General features: G+C 35.8%; 1 protein-coding gene across 2 annotated transcripts in view; it reads right to left on the reverse strand.

Annotated features, from left to right (window-relative positions):
• LOC123315541 (neurotrimin-like) overlaps positions 1-19,286 on the reverse strand; it is a 117,898-nt gene that overhangs the window by 31,065 nt on the left and 67,547 nt on the right. For both annotated transcript variants that reach the window (XM_044901273.1, XR_006537967.1), the window contains exons 2-4: positions 16,396-16,493; positions 14,184-14,391; positions 6,388-6,546 (exon numbers count right to left, since the gene is read on the reverse strand). In XM_044901273.1, coding sequence (XP_044757208.1) covers positions 6,388-6,546; positions 14,184-14,391; positions 16,396-16,493 — 465 coding nt within the window. The remainder of the gene's footprint in view (positions 1-6,387; positions 6,547-14,183; positions 14,392-16,395; positions 16,494-19,286) is intronic.

The following is a 19,286-nucleotide window of genomic DNA, read 5'->3' on the forward strand; positions in this document are numbered from 1 at the left end:
TGTTCTGAATGGGGTTGTATATGAGCTATAATAGCAAAAATTAAGGCTTATGGTGGATGGAAGAAACCTCCCATTGAGGAGGACATTAATAGGGTGTGGAGTTTTAAGGTTGTATATTCTAGGTTTGAACATGTTATGCAGCTTTTACCTCATCATGAAAAATACATAAATATCTCCGAATTCATCAGACGATGTCAAAGGAATTTTATGGTCGTTATGGGTACTTCGAGACTTCAAATAGTTAAATGCCATTCGAAATCAGAAAATATATTCTGTGAATAACTTTGAGAAACACTACTTCTTTTTTTGTGCAGCTAGCGAAGCTAGCAATGGCTCCCTGATCATTTCCAAGAGAGATAGTTTGGTGAAAGATGACCAATTGAATGGCCAACACGCTCCCCAGACTGGGCACCTCTAGATTTTTCCTCTGGCGACATTTGAAGTTGGTTGTGTATAAAACACAGCCCCGAAATATAGAAAAATTTGTAGTTTGAACACGCACCGCTTGTCGAGAAATTCAAGTTGTATTTTCCAAAACGTAATGGCTGAATTAGGAAATAGGTTATATTTTGGCCCACACAATGATGGACAAAATTTTCAAAATCTTTTATAGTCAAGAATTTTTCATTTCAACTCATATTTCGGTGCTCACACAAACGGCAAACTGTATATGGCATTTTTTTAAAGCAATCAAATGACGTTTTAACCAAGTGTCACTCAGCCTCCTTCTCATTTAAGATTTTACGGGTTGCTATCATCGCGCTCTCAAGGTTGACACAAATTTATTGGAACCAACAGTATACAAGCTCTTTTTGCAATTTTTCTGATTTTGCATGGGGCAACAAATTTTAGGTGGTACCTTTTCAAATTGACATACTGTATACTCAACGGAACCTAGCCTTAAATTTCATCACTGCAGTTTTCGGACAGAGGAACGGAAATATATATTTAGAACGTTGAAACCTTTCCAATATTCTGGAATACGAGGAGCACATAATAGATTTTCAGAAATATTCCAACCAGAGGGCTTGCAAAATAGATTTTTCAGTTAGGTATGCATTTAATTCGATGCCTATAATTCCGTTTGGACTCTATTATCAGGTTTTCCACGCAGCGTTTAATTGTAGCGTTGAAAAAAAGGACGCCAATATATGGCCGGCATTTTGTTAATTGCAACATGGAATGGCTATCGAACACGTTCGTGAATAAATTCAGGATTATGCTTTTTCGATGAACAACCGTCGTGCCAACGTGGAGTTAACATCAAAAGGGTGTTGTGTGTATCGGTTATTTCGGGTAATGAATTCTTATGATCGCACCATCATTTTACACTTTTATATGCCACGAAAGACTTCAACACGATACACTTTGTGCGGGATATATTGTTGAATGTCATGCTCATACGAGTCGTTAAGTTTTCAATTCACCTTTGAATGTGAGCGCGGTTCGAATCCAAGGGAATAATTGCGAAATGCCAAATCAACATTTCTTTGCTGAAAACCTCAAGTACCGTAGATCCGGGTGACGATTTTGAAATTCAACTTGTCATATTTCGAAAACGGTGACCTATTATCATGTGAGAAAGAGGTTCGAATATGCTAAATGACTCAGACTATTGATAAGGATATACACCATGCTTCAGAATGCGGATATAAATTTAAAAAAAATAAAATATATTTGTCCTAAATCACCAACCGAGTTGGGAGGCTGGAGACACAAGTTAAAATCCATTGATTTCTCAACTCTCAAATGAAATAGTTGACTTGGGACGGTGTATGGTTTCGAAAAATTAGAATTTGTGATTATACAGGGTGTCTACTTTTAAAGAGGCCAAACTTCAAGGGAAGATCAGACGAGTGATTTGCAACAAAAAATGTCATATATCACATGGTCGAAATGTTGACGGTTATTCTTCAATTCAACATTTCTTGATTTCACGAAATATTTCAAGTTTTTTCATAAACTCAATTATTATTAGTTTTCCTTGTAGCCTCGTCAAATTTGACCACATATTCGGAAAGGGCAATAAATTTGCTACGAGATTAGAGAGTCTATGTGCAGAAAAATGTCTTATTGCTGGCGTGGTAAGGAGATGAATATCACGAGTCTGAAGTGAACAAAATTAGTCCTATTTTTCCAATGGTTTTATCGATGAAAAATTAATAATAATGCATGTTTCCTTTTCAGTAAAAAATACCTCATTTAGTGTACTTTCGAATGGCATAGCAACTTTTGTGCTGGCTTCTTATCCTCTGCCATGACATTATGGCTAACAAGATAACAACGAAAAAGTCGAAAAAAAGTATTGTAATAATGAAATATTCAGTTTAGGTTTAAATAGAAAATATTCGAATATCTTGAGAAACTGTTCGGCAGATGGTGCTCATATTCCGCAAAACCCTCCGAAATATTATTCTAAATTATATCTTATTACCAGAGAAAAAATGTTAAACTTCTATGACCATTTTTCAGAGATATCATGAAATTTCTAATTCAAGAAAATCATATATTCAGTATTTATTATTTTTCAGAAAAATTCTGGTTATGTTCCCGCTCCTTGATATCCATGTAACATATTTGTAACTATGTTCCATATTCGCCATGTATCAGTTTAAGATCATGGAGAGAGCATGATACCATTAAAGTTTTGAGGACGCTGCAAGACGTAAACAAATATGGAGGATTGTAAGAAATACTGTTGACACCGTCATTTTTATTGAGAAATTTGTATTTATTATTATTTAGTTTTTTGAGTTATATAAACAGTTTTTCAGTTGACTATTGGATTACGGAAAGTCAAGCGTAGATATTGAACGTTTAATTATTATAGTTATTCGTGTCACAGGGATTTTTCAGTAAAATTGTTAACATTGTGCAATGGATGTATGTAGGCCAATAAATCATTTCTCGTGTTTTCATAGTAGCCCTATGAGACATAATAGGCTTTGATTCTATTATATATCCCGCATATAAACATTACATTTGAATATATTATGAGCTGCTTGGTGCAAATGAGATAGGTTATTTCTTCTCTGCTGCATGTGATTTGTAGAAATACATGAATAAATCATAACTTTCAATTTTCTACCTTCTTTTGGAAAAGCTATAAACCCATCATGATGTAATATATTCTTTCTACTACTATTTGTGCACTAAAGTTTTGTCATCAATTTTTCAACTTGAAATTTATGAATAGTAGGTAGTTTTTGAACATGGGTTCATTTTATTCGTTTACATACTTCACCGATCTGATATCATGTTTGGAATTAATTTTTCAACAATGATTGTTAAGCACCACATGAAAACAAAAATTTGTATTCCAATAATATGGCAATATTCCTTATTAATTTCAATTATTTGAGTTGCTTGTTTTTTTCATATCACTTTAACGTATTACATATAGATCTCATTTGGAACAGATATTTGTATGATCCGTATTCGAACGAATTATGCTCTTTTCAGAAAGGAGATGTATTCTTTGTTTGAGATGGACATAGGAGCATAGCTGCTATATAACTGTTCTATATATATATATATATATGTATTCCTTGAATGCTATATTCAGGTTATAAAATAAGGAACACTGGATACATTTCTGCTATATAGCTGCTCTGTAATGTGGTCACCTGAGAGTGTTCATCTTTTATTTCGAATTAATAAACTTTTCATTCATACATAATTGAGGAGTTTGCTATTAACCTCTTACCAGGAATGGAGGGGAGTTGAGTTTTTTAATAGCAACCCTAACATTTCGTGCTGGAAAAAACCCGATTTCCGAAAGTTTTCGGAAAATTGAGCTTAATTCTCGATAAATCAGATAACTTTCACAAAGCGCTAATAATCGCGAGCCCTATACGAAAAATCAGTGCTCAATACTCGCGACAGGACAGGACTCCTTATAAATGCTTAGTATGGAGAAACTAAAAACGCAAAAATCCAGCGGTTCGTTCAACGAACCGTCATGACGACTGATTCATATTTCCGATTGAAAAATCAATTCGTACGGAAGGCCTGATAGGCCAACATCAGACGAGTCGACTTGATCGATGGTTTAATTACGAAGGAAAGTAAAGTGCGTGCATTTTTCCAATCCGGAGGTAATATTTCAGCCGATTTCCACCGGTAAATTATATCACACGCCAAAACGGCAGCGCATAATTCAGTCGAGGGAAATGATATTTCGGCTACGAGCCGCAAGAACCGAGTGTTTTATAAATGTACGCTGTCCAGGCCGCTTTTCGTGTCTGAATTTTTCAGATCTTTTACGGAACTGTTCGAAATTGAGTGAGTGAAACGCTCACATTGGGGATATCTGGAAGGTAGCTTTTTCTATGATTTTGAGGAAGTATTTCTTACTCGATGCTTGTTCATTTCGACTTCTCAACCGACTTGACGTTTGTCAAGATGTCTGTCTATCTACTCTATCTATAATGTATGCATCGTGAATTCCCAGACTCGTTTAAGGCTGATTTACCCTTTTTTAAGATGCATATTCAGACAATAATAAATAAATTCAGTCGAAGGAGATATTCTTAATATAAATAGTTTAAAATACCTTTAAAAAATACACATGGAAAATGTGTAGTTTGATTGGTCAAACAAATACAGTTTGTTAAATTTTAATTGAAAATGAACATGAATATAAATGAAAATAATATCTACTAACTAAGCAAAGCAACAAGAAGAACAGATTCTTATAAATATTGCTATCCAAATCAGACTATAGTTCTTCAGACTAGTCTAATTGCAAGAAATTACCATTGACTCAAGATAAACAATTGCTGCGATTATTTTTCTTGCATTTCAATAGTAGCAAATCGTTCATATGCTCCTTAAAAATTGTTGTTTTGATAACATTTTTTACTAACTCAAGTTGACTGAATTTCCTTTCGTTGGTACTATTACCATAAGTATCAAGAAACGTAAGTTCAGCAAGTAGTATTTCGGGTCTGGCCTATCTAGTTTTGACGGAATCATTGTTTCTTAGTTTTCCATCTTCAAATGTCTCAAATGAAAAACTTTAAATATTAAATCTTTTCTATATAAATCTAAAATTGTGGCCTTTTCATTACTCCAGTTCTATCGAATTCTGTGGTCCTAAGGGACACCGATAAAAGTGTTTTTCAACATTAGTATTGAAATTTTTAGCATTTTTCAACGTTCTTCTTTTCCATAACGCCGAATGGTTTTGAATCGTGCATTAAGGTTTCAAGTTTCATTTGCACTTGCATAAACAGATTGAAATAACATATTTTATTCGTAATGTAACAAACCCCTATTACCAATTTCGAAACGGCATTAATTGAATTTTGTTCATCGAAAATACTCACAAGAGAATATTCTGGTAATTGATACTCTAATTCAGTGACACAAAATATTGTAACAATATTGCATTGTATTAATAATAACAATCAGTCAATTTACTGAAACAACTACACCAGGTGCATATAAATCCTGCATCAATGTCAATTTTCATTGCATCGACCATTGTTCTGATGTCAATATCGAATCAGAACTAATTTATGGTTAATCAAGCAACGCACGTTATTAATTTATCATTCAGATACGTTAATTAACTCTTTTACAATTCCAGCCGTTGTATAGTGTGGCGGTTATATCGACTAATAATAAATTTCCATTCATCAAATGTTAGTCGAAGTGGGGCAAGAATTCAATTTTTTTCATAGTAAGTATAGCTCACTCCGATCCGACTAAAAACTTTGTGCCTCGGAATCAACAGAATCAGTCCCAGTTGAAGGAATGTCCATTTATATTCATTGATATAATTGTCGTTTTTATTTTTCGTAAGATTCAGTGAAAATGGAGTACACAGCATTGAGCCATCCATCTTAACTCGCCTGCTGTCGCTGGATGAATTGTTGTACATTCGTTGACTGCAGGTAGTAGTTAAATTTGAGAGCCATGAATTGGTGTCCGCAGAGGAAGTGTGGTTAGGTTCAGTCTTTTCGGCATAGGTGGCGAATCATGTTAATAATTGAAATATTTTCTCAAACTGTCGCTCCGGTTTCGTTTAAGATTCCATCATCCGGTTCGAATGTGTAACGCTACACTGTACTTATGAGGGACAATGATCTCGAAACCGGTCTACAGTTGCGTTTAGATATTTCGACTCGCTCGTTCATGACTAGCTCGCATTATTGCTACGACAATTATTCGTAATTTTTGTTTCCAATTAATTTTTTCGAGGGAAATAATGAAGGTTTAAAATTTCAATGGAGCATTAAATTTCAACGGACTTTCCTGTAACTCAGCGTTTGTCAGTTGAAATATAATCCAGTACTTTTTGTGAGAAGAAAGATGTGGAGGAATTTTACTATCACGTTGTTCAATAAATGTGTAACAAATGACTCCTTGTTTTCGACTCACCTTCTTCGGTTTTCGATATGCGTATCGTCTCCCCAGTTTCCCTACGCCATGTGATCGTCGGTTCCGGGGATCCACGTGCCACACATCGCAGATTGACATTGGAGCCTTCTCGCACAACCATATCCGTACTGGTTGGGTAGTCCAGGATATCAGGGGGCACTGAAGCAAAAAAACAGAACGTGATTGAATATTTTATCGATGGAACGGGCAAACGATGCTTTTGTACGACACGAATGAGGGTACAAAGCGTCAGCCTGAAAAATATATTTACTTGTTCTACGAGTAGTATTAGGTGTTTCACGAACCCTTGTATATTTTCTGACTTCAACTCAACTATCTATTTGTGAATGTGCGAAGGAAATCTTGAAAAATAGATCTTTATCAGATTGGATATGAAATAACAAGAAAACTCAATCTTTCTGTTAGAGCAGATTGGCATAATGATATGAAAAATTAACAATCGATTACTATATCTTGTACAAGTGCCCTCAACGGCAGTTTCCCTAAAGAACAAACAGGTTTCCCTAACCCATTCTTGATTATTTATCAATTTCTCAGTGTGGATACCTTCTGGGCATGATGATATACACAATTTATGACAATTAAAGATTTCCTACAAAAAATAGAAGGTAACTAATTATTTGGATTAATTTGAAAAAAACTAGGTAATTCGATAATTGATAAAAGGTACTATCACATTAGTTTTTCTATCTGAAAATTTTTGACAGATATTACATTACTTCATTTTCATACTTTCATTATGTATGAAATGTGGGAGATTATAAAAAAATCTACAAAAAGTTCACTACTGCTTCCCAATTTATAAATCGTTCAACAGTCAGTAGTACGCCATGACACTCATTGAGAGTCTCTCGTCTTGGTTCCACCCTGGAATGTCTGCTCTGGTAATTACGTATTCTCTCAGTTTGTATGATTTCCCCATATATTTTGTATGGTCATATTCATTTTGCTCCATTTACAGATTAGATCTCAATCCTCCTGCTCTTCTCGATACCAACGATTAGTGGTTTTCTTCATTTAGCACTCTCATTTTGTATCGCTTATAATTTTATGTATCTACTACTTTTCTGATGGACGGTTCAATCATGTTTACTTATAAGCACTCCATCTCTGTAAATATGGTATTCATTAATGAATTTTTGCACGCTTCAAGACCAATAATTTTAATATTATTGCTCCACTCATATTTAATGTATTGATCTCATTGATGAACAGACCTAGAAACCTTAGCTTTCACTTTTTGAATTTCACCTCTAAGCCTCCAGTATTATTACAACTCAGCCTACTCATTAAATCTTCTGTTTTTCTGGCAGAATAAAGAAGCTCTCGTAATTAATTTTCATGGTTGTTCTGTCACAGTAAACGTTGTGCTTATATTGAATTGTGAACTTCCTCAATTTCTAATTTCACTACTTCAAGTATTTTCTCATTTGAACTACTCTAGCTGACCTCTATTTTCAGTTTTATAATGTTTATTACTTTATCAGCTTCATGAAGGTGATCAAATAATTTTATGATTTTGAACGATATACAATAAATATTTTTGCACTACCATCTACAACTCAATTATCTGGTAACAGTCCACAAAATTAATTTGACAAAATCTGAACAAATTAAGCAAGTTATTTTATTCCTTATCCTCTATAGTAGTAGAATAATGAAAAAACAATAAGAATATAAATATGTTGTTTATATGTTCATTTTTTTCTCTTCTACAAATTATATAGGGAAAACACGAATAATCAAACAAAAGGATAGTTTGAAATGGAATATCATTTCAATTTCTGGAATCATAATTCTCATGCTTAATCACGATATCATTCCTGCATCTGTTGTCAGTTTTTGAGACGAAGAAAAATAATAGTTTACAAAAAATTCGAATATTTCCATAGTGAAATCTGACTATTGGTTAGCGAGAAACCAATCGATAAACAAGTATGTTTCACAGAACAAAGAATAAACGGGTCATGTTTGAACAATATTTCACTAATCAATGAGAGCCTGATTTGGAATAAACTATCGAGTGAAAATGGGACATCACGTATAATGTTCCGATTGAGCCTATCGAAGCTCTATACAACCCTTCAACAACTCTCGTTCTCATGATTATCCGAAACGAAAATTGTTCCACTTCGTTAGGATAAAAACTGAATTTCAAGTGTTTGCCACCCTTTGTTGAACAGCAACGACCGCCTACCGTGTGTGCCTTAAAATTCGAGACGAGAAATGAGACAAAGGCCACAACAAGGGTTGAAATCGCGAAAGTGGAAATTTCTCTAACATAAGAACAGAAAAGTGTGGTTGTGAGAGGTGTACGAGCGCCTATCGACGCTTCTAATGAATGGAATGAAGGAGATGAATGCTCGGCTACACGGATTGGTGGGCCTGGAGGCTTACGGCATTTGTCGCAACGGAAAATTTCGAACTATGTAAAAATAGCTAATTTTGGTGAAATAAGAGCGATGAGGAGAGGTGGTACAACACTTTCGAGTTACATTTATCCATAATTCCATGACTCATTTCTTCAGGGATCAGAAAGGAAGGAAAAGTTTATAGTTTAATGTTTGGTAGGTGGGTTAAATTCCAAGGTCTATTGTCCCCCTTCCATCAGAGATGTTCCCACAACGAAAAGGAAATATATTTCTGCAATTTGTTTCAGCGGAATAATGAAATGAATCAAAATTCTGATATATGCACACTTCATTGCTTTTGATGGGTTCATTTTGATTCATTCATTCATTGCTGAATCTCGTTACCGAGAATAAATCTACAAAAAGACTAAAAAACCGGACTATCGGTGCGATCAAATTTATAATTTCTTAGGGCTACTTGCGACCGTGTGCCCTCCTGTGACTGAAGAGACCCAACCGCGACCTACAGATCCTTCCACACTCCGGGCATGGATAGTCACCAACCAGATCTGCCGCCGCTGTATCCTTCTCGAGTCTCCATTATATCTGTGTACCAAGGCCCCCACTGTGACCTGTCTTAGGCTAGTTGTTCCCAGTTATGATTGGCATTAACTGATTTTAGGAATTGATGCAGTAAATCCTTGAACCGCTTATACTGGCCTCCTGGTTTCCGAGCTCCCTGTGAATTAATTCTTCATACAGAGCTATTTTGGGTAGTCTTGTGTCTTGCATCCTCAGAATGTGGCCGCTCCATCTGAGTCAGGCGCTCGTTACTTGAGTCTCAATTGTTATACAACTCGCGCGCTGCAAGACTTCTGCATTTGAAACTTTATGGAACCATCTGATATGCATTATTTGTCTTAGATGACGTTGTTGAGTTTGTTCAAGCTGTTTAGTATGTCGGCTGTAGGGTTTCTAGCTGTCGCTGTCGTAAAGAAGCGTTGGGAGGACCACTGCTTTGTAAATAGCTGTTTTGGTCTTCAGATTGAGGTGGTGATTTTGAAACACTCTGTCCTTCAGCTTCCAGATGGCCCGTGATGCTGAATTGGTACGGTTGTATATTTCCGTGTCTAGGTTAGCCCTAGTATTTATGAAGCTAGTATTTGAACTGCTCGATCTGTTCTAGAGTTTCATCCTCCAGACTGATATCTGTTTGAAGGTTTTCTGGCGGACTTACCAGGATTTTGGTTTTGTCAATGTTGAGTCTAAGGCCTAAAGTTTCGTTCATTGTACACTTATAATGACTTGAATTAATATTTTTTTCGAAGTACCAACTAACAAAATAATCACAGCTTTTCTAATATGAAGACCTGCATATGGGGTGTTCATATTTCTTCCATCAAGGAAAACGTGCCAGCTCCTTTCAATTCTGCACACTATATCTCACATTTTTTGGATCCTTGAGCACATATTTCTTCAAGAAATATTAATGTTTTCATAGAAATGCCTCCTTCTCTTCATCTTTTCTGTCGTAAACACTCTGTATATTCCAACAAAAGGTTTATTTACTCTCCAACCGAAATTCCTGAGGAATACAATACGGACCTTGCCCTTTAGGATATCATAATTATTGAGTCGTATACCAGAACCTGTATCATAAAATGGAGCTTTTATGAGACCATCCAAACTTTTACGAGAAATAAACACGTCACGATATGCCATATAGTTCATAACAGCTTTTCTTATAATCACATTCTGGATCATGATCACCCTGATTATGCCAGTATCATGTTGAAGTTATTGAGGTGCTTTCATTCGAAGAGGTGGAGGAAATGACTCAGGAAATGCATTACAAAAAAGGTAACCTATTGGACTTCAGTGCACAGTTGAAATGGTTCATTTATTGTAGAATAAAAATAGAAGACTTTTGAAAGTATGATGATTTATTGAAGGTCTTAAATATACTCAGTGGCATATATGTAGTTAAAGAAAAGAGTAATTGGTTTCATTCTTGTGCCAAACACTTTGTTCCGGAAAAACTTATGCAATTCCACATAATTTTACACAAAATCATATCATATAAAATGAAACACTCACGGCGGGTTTCATAAAACTCTTACTGCCCGATCAACGATTTGACAGTCACTGGATTTCAAAAACGAAATCACTAAAACTTTTTCATTCCTACATTTATTGAACAAGAAGCAATTTAGAATCATCGAATAGATGTATACAGATCATAATTTCATTCGAGAATTGAATTCCGAATTCTTATGAATGAATTATTGATTGAAAACAAATTGACGTTTATCTGCCAATCAAGCGTTGATTCCCCGATCGAGCTTTATGAAACCGGGGGTTAGTACTGATAGATGAACTTCTGAATAGATCTCCAGAATATTTCCACAATTAAAATTTCAATGATTTTCAATTTTGTCTCTGTGGTACATTTGTGATATTTGTACTTTACACATTTTAGAAATACTCAGCTCTCATCAAGTGGGCTCTTAACTCATTCCGATTTGTAAAACCTACAAATCAAGTGTTTACTTCACGATATATGCGAATACCTTTTAGAGCCTCCGAAATAGGACCGAACATATTGAATCAAATGAAATGCATCGCAATTAAACGAAGTTCCACAGGTTTGTTGTTGGAACTAATGGCTAACAAGCTGAAGAGTTCATTCTGTGGAATTAGCAGGTACATCAGCTGGTCTATTTCCGGATACGCCGCTGTTTCAAAGTTCCATACACGAAAGTTTCTTGCTGGAATAGGTGATAAAGTTGTGTAAGTTGCTCCACGTCAGCAATAACTCAATGTGAACTCGTCTCTCCATCGAAAAAAGAGTCTTGACCCTTGAAATTCAACATAAATTGCTTTTTGCGTGATATAAATTGTAGTTTCAATAAAAAAGAACCGTTAGTGGACCCGCGATGGCCTTGTCGATCCCGAATTCTGTGGTTTGGAGAAATGTCAAAGTTGTGTCAAAATGTTTCCATTTCATGGTCCTCATTATTTTTCCGAATAAACTGTTTCACAATGTGGTTTTTTGAAAACGTGTCATTCGCACATATCTGAAGTTATAAGAATTATGAAAAACCATCTGCAAATTTTTTTCACATAGACTCCAACCTCGACGAAAATGGAGTAATGGCACCTTCCTCGCTACGGTGTATAAATATACCACAGCGCCACCTGGCGTCCAACTCAATTCATTTAGACATTTAGGGCGATCGGCCACCGAATGCGAAGTTGCGCGAAGCTGAGCATTTTCAGTACTAATATAATTGGCAAGCTTCGAATCGAGTGACGTAGCTCGTTATTTAGCATTGAAAAAGCACAGCTTCGCTCAACTTCGCATTCGGTGGCCGATCGCCCTTAGAGTTAGAAGAGTGAATTGAGTGGGACTTCGTTCCCTACCAGATGGCGCTTGTGTATTCATACATCAAAGCGTCTACTGGACACAAATGAATCATCCATCACACCATGCGTTGCCCTGACGAGGTGGTATAAGACCATAATCATTGTCTGCGTCTACTAGACGGAATTGTTTTTCTGTTTATACTGTGGTTGGATGGTTCGATTACAATCGGTAATTTTTATATCAATGTATGTTGATGTTTTTTTCCAATATCATGATTCTGATTATTGAGTCGATAGCTCTAAGCTTTTGAGTCTGTATGAAGAAAGAACCACTGTGAAGATGTACAATGGAAAAGCCACGTGAATACGTCACGATAACCTAGTTGGCCAATCAACGGCTATTCTCGCCAACATCAAAATTATTACCCACGTCAGATAGATATAATACCAAGGCAACGATGAATTGCATGCAATTTTGGAATGACATTAAGCCCATTTTCGATAACGAAAACTCTGATGCCTCCGCGGGATTACGTCAGCAAACAGCGACAGCCATCGCTTTGAATTTCATCAGAAAACGGGGGAATATGGTGTATAAATCAATTAACCAGCCGCCACTGGCCGTTGATCGGAGCTTTATGATGTCAAAACTACGGGATCTGATGACAACTAGACTAAGCGTACGGTTTACAAGGTTTTGCCTTCGTTATTGCCCGTCGTTCATGTAATTTGATGGCTATTTTACATACATTTGCATATTATTGGATGGAGTGGAATTGTGGCTGGAGTTATCTTACAGGTCCTGGTGCGGCAAGTATGATCGCACCATCTATTAGCCGACTAATTAAGCAGCGTAGTGAAGTGTCGCTACCTGATAGCGTCCTTAAGTCAGAAATGGTTTATGGTGTCTTCAGAAGATTATGTTGTTTGAGCTTAATGAATGAAGGATGCTCCATGCGGCTCACAGAACGGTTTTGATGTGATTTGTGACAATTAGACTATTCGGTATAGATGGATACTTAATTGAGATGGTTCTATACAAATAAAAGCGCTGGGGTTGCTGAAATTTCTGGAATACAGAATGAATGGGACGGAAAACTGGGCGATACTTAGTATGAAACTGAAAAATAGGATAACAAACAGATGCATATTGCTTTAGCCTTCATAGCCAACTATAGGAGTTATCGAAATTCGTTGTGAACAAATTTTTTATATGAACCCTCAACCTATGATATACAGGGTGTAAATGAGTGGTTGCGAAAAAATTTTAGGAGTCACTTATGTCAGAAAATAGTGGGTCTTTGATATAATTTTTTTTTTTAGCTGCTCTTGACAATAAAAAAATTTTGGTTTTGTTTAATATAGGTAATATCAGCATAATATCCATCCAAGGTGAATTCAAGTTGAAAAGATGTTGATGAATTAGTTTTTTCTCAAAAAGCGTTACTTTCAGCAAGAAATTACATGAGCTATCAAAATTTGATTTTTCATTGGCATAATAGGGATAGAAAGGTCTTTTTCTACTCCTTGCAATTATAGGAATCATCATGCACCATAGAACGTCTGATCGATTTAATTTTTGTTTTTGTTTTCGGGTTCTTCGAAAATAATTAAAAGTTGGTTGTCAGGTGCCGTAACTAAGTAAGGTCTTCTCAACAACAAAAATTTGAAAAAGACATATAAAAAAGAGATAACGCCTAAATCAGTGAGTTGATTCTCATTGTATGCATGAAAGACCTACTCTATTTTTTGTCAAGCAATCACCCCTCAAATTTTTCTAACTAACACCCTGTATAAGAAGAATCGAGCTAGCTATAGGCAGTAACTGCATTTTCACAAGAAAAACTTGTGCAGGATGAAGTAAGCTAACAGAAGAGATGAATATTCGAAGGGTTGTGGGCGAATGCCTAGATGATAATTCAACTTCCAAATTTCTGTCCAATGTGTCCTACGCTTTTATGTCTCTGATGAGTGAACATACATCTTATTGGGTTGTATCAATGTCAAACAATCAAGATACAAATTCATCAAGGTTTATAATGAAAAGGTCTGACTCACCTACAACATCAAGGTATCCAACCTGACTCTTCATGGGGTCAGTATTTATTTGGCACATATACCAGCCCCTGTCAGATTCTTTCACTTCCTTGATATGAAGGAACCAGGTTTTGTGCTCACTGTGTGTGATTCCTATCCTCTGATTCTTTGTTATTACATGACTATGTATTGTCAAAATAGTTTGAGTGTCGACTCTCAACCAGGCCACCTGAAACATAAATGATGCAGGATTGAAACAGAAAAATCTATCAACCAACCAGACAGACACTTTATTGTAAAAACTGCATCCCATCACTAATTGGTCAGAAATTGTCCACTAGAAGTGTCTAGAGAACCAAATAAAATTTTTTCTTCTGAAATATTGTGGATCACATAAATATGTGATCTACATTTCCAAAAGCAAAACAATAATACCTACAGAAAGACACCCAACTCTCGAGCACCTAAAGTCATCGACTCAAACAGGTTTCAATATTCGATCGATTTTTGCTGGAGACGTTCAACGATGTATTCCAACGAGGCAGACGTTAATTTTGCTCGACGTTGAAGTCATTGTTATGAACTGATGGGAAAGCAGCTCAAAGATAGAGACATTTACCTTGAGCCTACTCCTAATTGATTAACGGCTCTTCCACCAATAATCCAGCCGTTTCACAGTAAAATTTAATTACCACGGTCGGAACCTTATCATCAACTGATTCATGAATTAATGTGGTTTTCAGCAATTAAACTCCTCCAGCAGCCGATCGGCATCACCAACAGGAAATACGAAAACTTCGAGATGAAATGGGGGGAGGAATTGGCAAATAAATATAAGTCAAGTTTAGGAAACAGTTCATCGTGGATGGAGCTTATTAGATAGTATTAAAGGCTGGGTATATTCGAATGCAGACACAACGCTGCTGCGGTTTCTTTTGAGGTAATCAGAAGGCTTCAATAGTCAATCGCAGATTAGAACAGGAAATTCGAAGGAATTCACCGAAGGTATTCAATTCGAAGTTCATCATTAAGGGTTTTGCCTTTATGTTTCATCTCCCCTGCTCAACTTATGAGTATCGATCCGATTTTAATTGCTTCTATATGAGATCCTTATTTTCTATATATTTAGAAGCTAAGTATGTGTAAAAGAATAACCTTCTAAGGAGTATTCTGTCTTCTTCTCTTATTCATTTTTGATTGCGTCTGTTATAATATGAGTGATAGGAAGCGAGGTACTCTAAAACACAATACACGATAAAGAAAAATGACATATTCACATCGAGCACTCGTCAGAAAACTTGAATGTTTCTCCTAAGCTGTTCATCATTGAATATCAATGCTCCATTTGAATAATGACCCAAAAATAATTTAACTGATAAATTGTCGTACCGAAGCAGTTCTATCATATTGATAATCTCCACGATTGTACAGAAAGTAATTTTTTCCTCGTCCATCAATTCATATATGTCGATTTATGTCTCGTGAATGTACCTCATGCATGATTTAGGTATTGTTGTTTCAATACGATGAAGAATAAAGCCAAAACCAATAACACATTTGTTATGAACGAGTATCCACTCGAAATTCTCATGTTCAACTTTGGCGTGCTTACCATCTATAAGGTATATTCATGAAGTCATCGGAGAGAGATAACGCAAACCGAAGAAAAACTTATGAACTTCTGTTATCTCACTATTTTTACTCGGACATATCATGATATTTCCTCGAACCATCATACTCTCTCATCGTATTGCTGACATTCAAAAGTCTTTGACTCAAACAAATAGATTCTTGACGTCAAAATAAACACTTTTTTTTCATTCGATATTTTCCGATTCTGCTCCGATAAAAGGATATAGCAATTTTAAATTTTCATAATGGGCTGTGCCACCCCTAAACAAAAAAAACAAATTTACCTTCAGAATAACTTGCTAAATCTGTGATACTGAACAGCTATGGATCTTTCAAACAGAGTTGTGTTCAGCCAAAATACCAATTTTTCAAATTTCACCGGTTCAACCTATTCTATTTTTTCTACAATACAACGAGAATACGTTAAGTTTTCTGGTGTATATTTGAGAAAGCTCCATTATGTTGTGCTGATTCACATAAACTAAACCAATCAAAGAATTTAACAATTGATTTTGATGAATCTGAAACTACACCATCACACTTATCGAAAGTATGGATGCAAGATTTCTGTGTTCCATTGACAAGACTTGATATTACTCACCTTATATTGACCAAGATCCTCCACTAAACAGGTGAGAATTGCTTCTCTGCCAACTGGAACTGTCACATTCGTGATGGGTGCCGTGAATTTTGGATTTTCTGAAACAGAATATGAATTATCAGTACCTATAGTGTAATAGGTGGCACCTGCTGATATCATAAAAGATCCTCCTCTCAAATCTATATAATGAATTCAGTGAACGTTTATGTCTTTTTAAACCCTAATTCAGTTAATGGCAATCACCAATCACCATCATTTAATATTTTTCAGGTGCTTAAATCCCAACGATGTCTGCTGTAGTTCCATAAATGTGAATAGTTTATCTCATTTGTGAAATAATGAACTAGTTTGGCAATGGGTTTGGCCTAGGCCTTTCGAGTTTTTAATCTGATGAATCCACATACGAGGATGTGTTGATATCTAGTTAGCCTCGACCAGTTCTTCGCATAAAAAAAATATTTCGTTACCATAGCAACGAACAATAACTCATTAGCAATAAATTAGAATAAAGAAGATGTCTACCGAAATTGTGAAAATCGAAAAATTGGAGTATTGAGCCATCATCAATTGCCTAATACCACCTGTATTTGAAAGGGTTAAGAGGTGAGCAGATTTACGAAGATATGCTTAATAGCCTTGGTGATCAATGTCCTTCGTACGCGACCGTGAAAAATTGGACTGCAAGCTTCAAAAGAGGTAAATATTCCATTGAAGATGATAACGAATCAGTAAGGCCAGTTTCTATGTCAGTCCCTGAAAATATCGATGCAGTTCATGACATGATTTTATCAGAACGTCGAATTGGGCTAGAACGGATATCTGAAGCACTGAATATTTCATACGAATGAGTTCATCATATAGTTCACTTAAATTTGGACATGAGAAAAATTGCTGCAAAATGGATCCCCAAATGTTTGACCAAAAGCGTGCAAGGGTAGAAGCATCGCGTTCGATCTGTGCTCGATTAGAAAACGAAGTAGAGTTCTCAAACCGGATCGTTACTATGGATGAGACTTGAGTACATTTCTACGATCCAGAAACAAAGCAACAATCGATGGAATGGCGACACTCTGGTTCCCCAAGACCTAGGAAGTTTCGTGTCCAAAAATCTGCTGGAAAAGTTTTTGCTTCACTTTTTTAGAATTGCCATGGAGTAATCATGGTTGATTTTTTGGGTAAGGGTAGAACAATAACCGTAGATTACTATTCGACATTACTGACCACTTTACGGGGAAAAATTAAAGAGAAAAGACGCGGAAAGCTATCCAAAGGTAATTTTTTTTTGCAGGACAACGCCCCTGCACACAAATCTCATGTTGCCATGCAAAAAATTCGTGATTTAGGGTTTGAATTACTAGAACACCCCTCTTATTCACCAGATTTGGCTCCATCCGACTATCATCTCTTTCCTCCACTGAAAAGAAGTTTAAGAGATCGTAAATTTTCTTCCAACGAGGAGGTAATAAAAGCTGTGGATGTCTGGCTTGCAGAGCAAGAAAAAACATTTTTTTTGAAAGGTGTAGAGACGTTGCAGGTTCACTGTAATAAAGGGATCTAATTAAGAGGAGCATAGATATGTTGAGTAATAAAATATTTCGACATTGAAATTTTGTTTGGTTCTATAGTAGGCTAAGAAATTTTCAATATATCCTCGTAGATCACAAAACACCCAATATTAATGAATTAATCATATCAGATTTTTGTATACGTGTTTTTTAGGGTGCAATTAGTAGTCAATTAAAATTTGGTATAAACCAACTGTAGAAAGCAAAATTAAATAATGTGTTGGAACTCCATGATCTCTTTTACACACACAAATACTTCCTTTGTGCTTCCTCATCTGTCACAGAGCAGTTTAGTTATATTCCTTCGTAATCAAGGAAGCAAGTTACTTCACAACCCCTCTACCAATGTAAGATTGAGTCATACCCCTACACGCAAATTGCCATCTGATGTGTCACAGGTAATTTCCTCAACTCAGTAATTAACACTCCGTCAAATTATCACATCATCTATAACCGCGCCACATCCAAAACTCGCATAATTCATCAAACGGCTGAAAATTTGATCAGTTAAAAGATTGTCGCATAATTTCCATAAAGCTCGTTTGCCCTCACAAATTAATCAATTCATTATATTGTCCGAAAATCTCGTCAAGCCCCTAGCGCACTGACGTACAATGGCTCTCGCTTTATGGCTTTTTGTCGGAAACATGCGTGAAATTTCGTACTGGGTGTAGAACGTTTAACTTGTGTTCAATGGGGTTATCTGGATGGAAATCGTCGAGTCGGTAAATTTATAGCTGCTTTTTCCGCAAGTGACTTCAATTAACACCTTCACTTCACAATTCTTAAATGAGTGCTTTGTTTCTCGAATAGGTTTTCAAGATTGAATGAAAAGCTAGAGTTCCACAACATTTCAAACACCTCGTTTTTCTAGTTTCATGCTAACAATATTGTAAATTATTACAAGATTAAAAGTAGATCTATGTATTGTATCAAAAAATCGTTAGAATCAATAAACTCGATTCGACCCAGACTATCGAATCCTTGGAAGAAGGTGAAATTTTCAGAGAGATAAGCCTCGGAAAAATTCATGTGGAAGTGAAATTAAATGAAAATTTTAAAATAATGTAAGTTAAGAACAAACAGCAACAAAAGTAGCAGCCATAATTCAAATTGAAACAAATTATTCAACAGTAACTGTTCTAAATGACCTTCTTTAATTCATATATTTTTACGAGAGCTTATAAGCGAGTAGTTTTTTCATGTTCGTCACTTAGCAACCTGTCACAATCATTTTCTATTTTCTGAATTGGACACATCGAAAGCAAATTCTTCTCAGTCAATTCTGGTGCTAGTTTGTTCACCTCACAAAGTAATGTACGCACA

The sequence above is a fragment of the Coccinella septempunctata genome, chromosome 6, assembly GCF_907165205.1.
Source record: "Coccinella septempunctata chromosome 6, icCocSept1.1, whole genome shotgun sequence".
In the NCBI taxonomy this organism is placed as follows: domain Eukaryota; kingdom Metazoa; phylum Arthropoda; class Insecta; order Coleoptera; family Coccinellidae; genus Coccinella; species Coccinella septempunctata.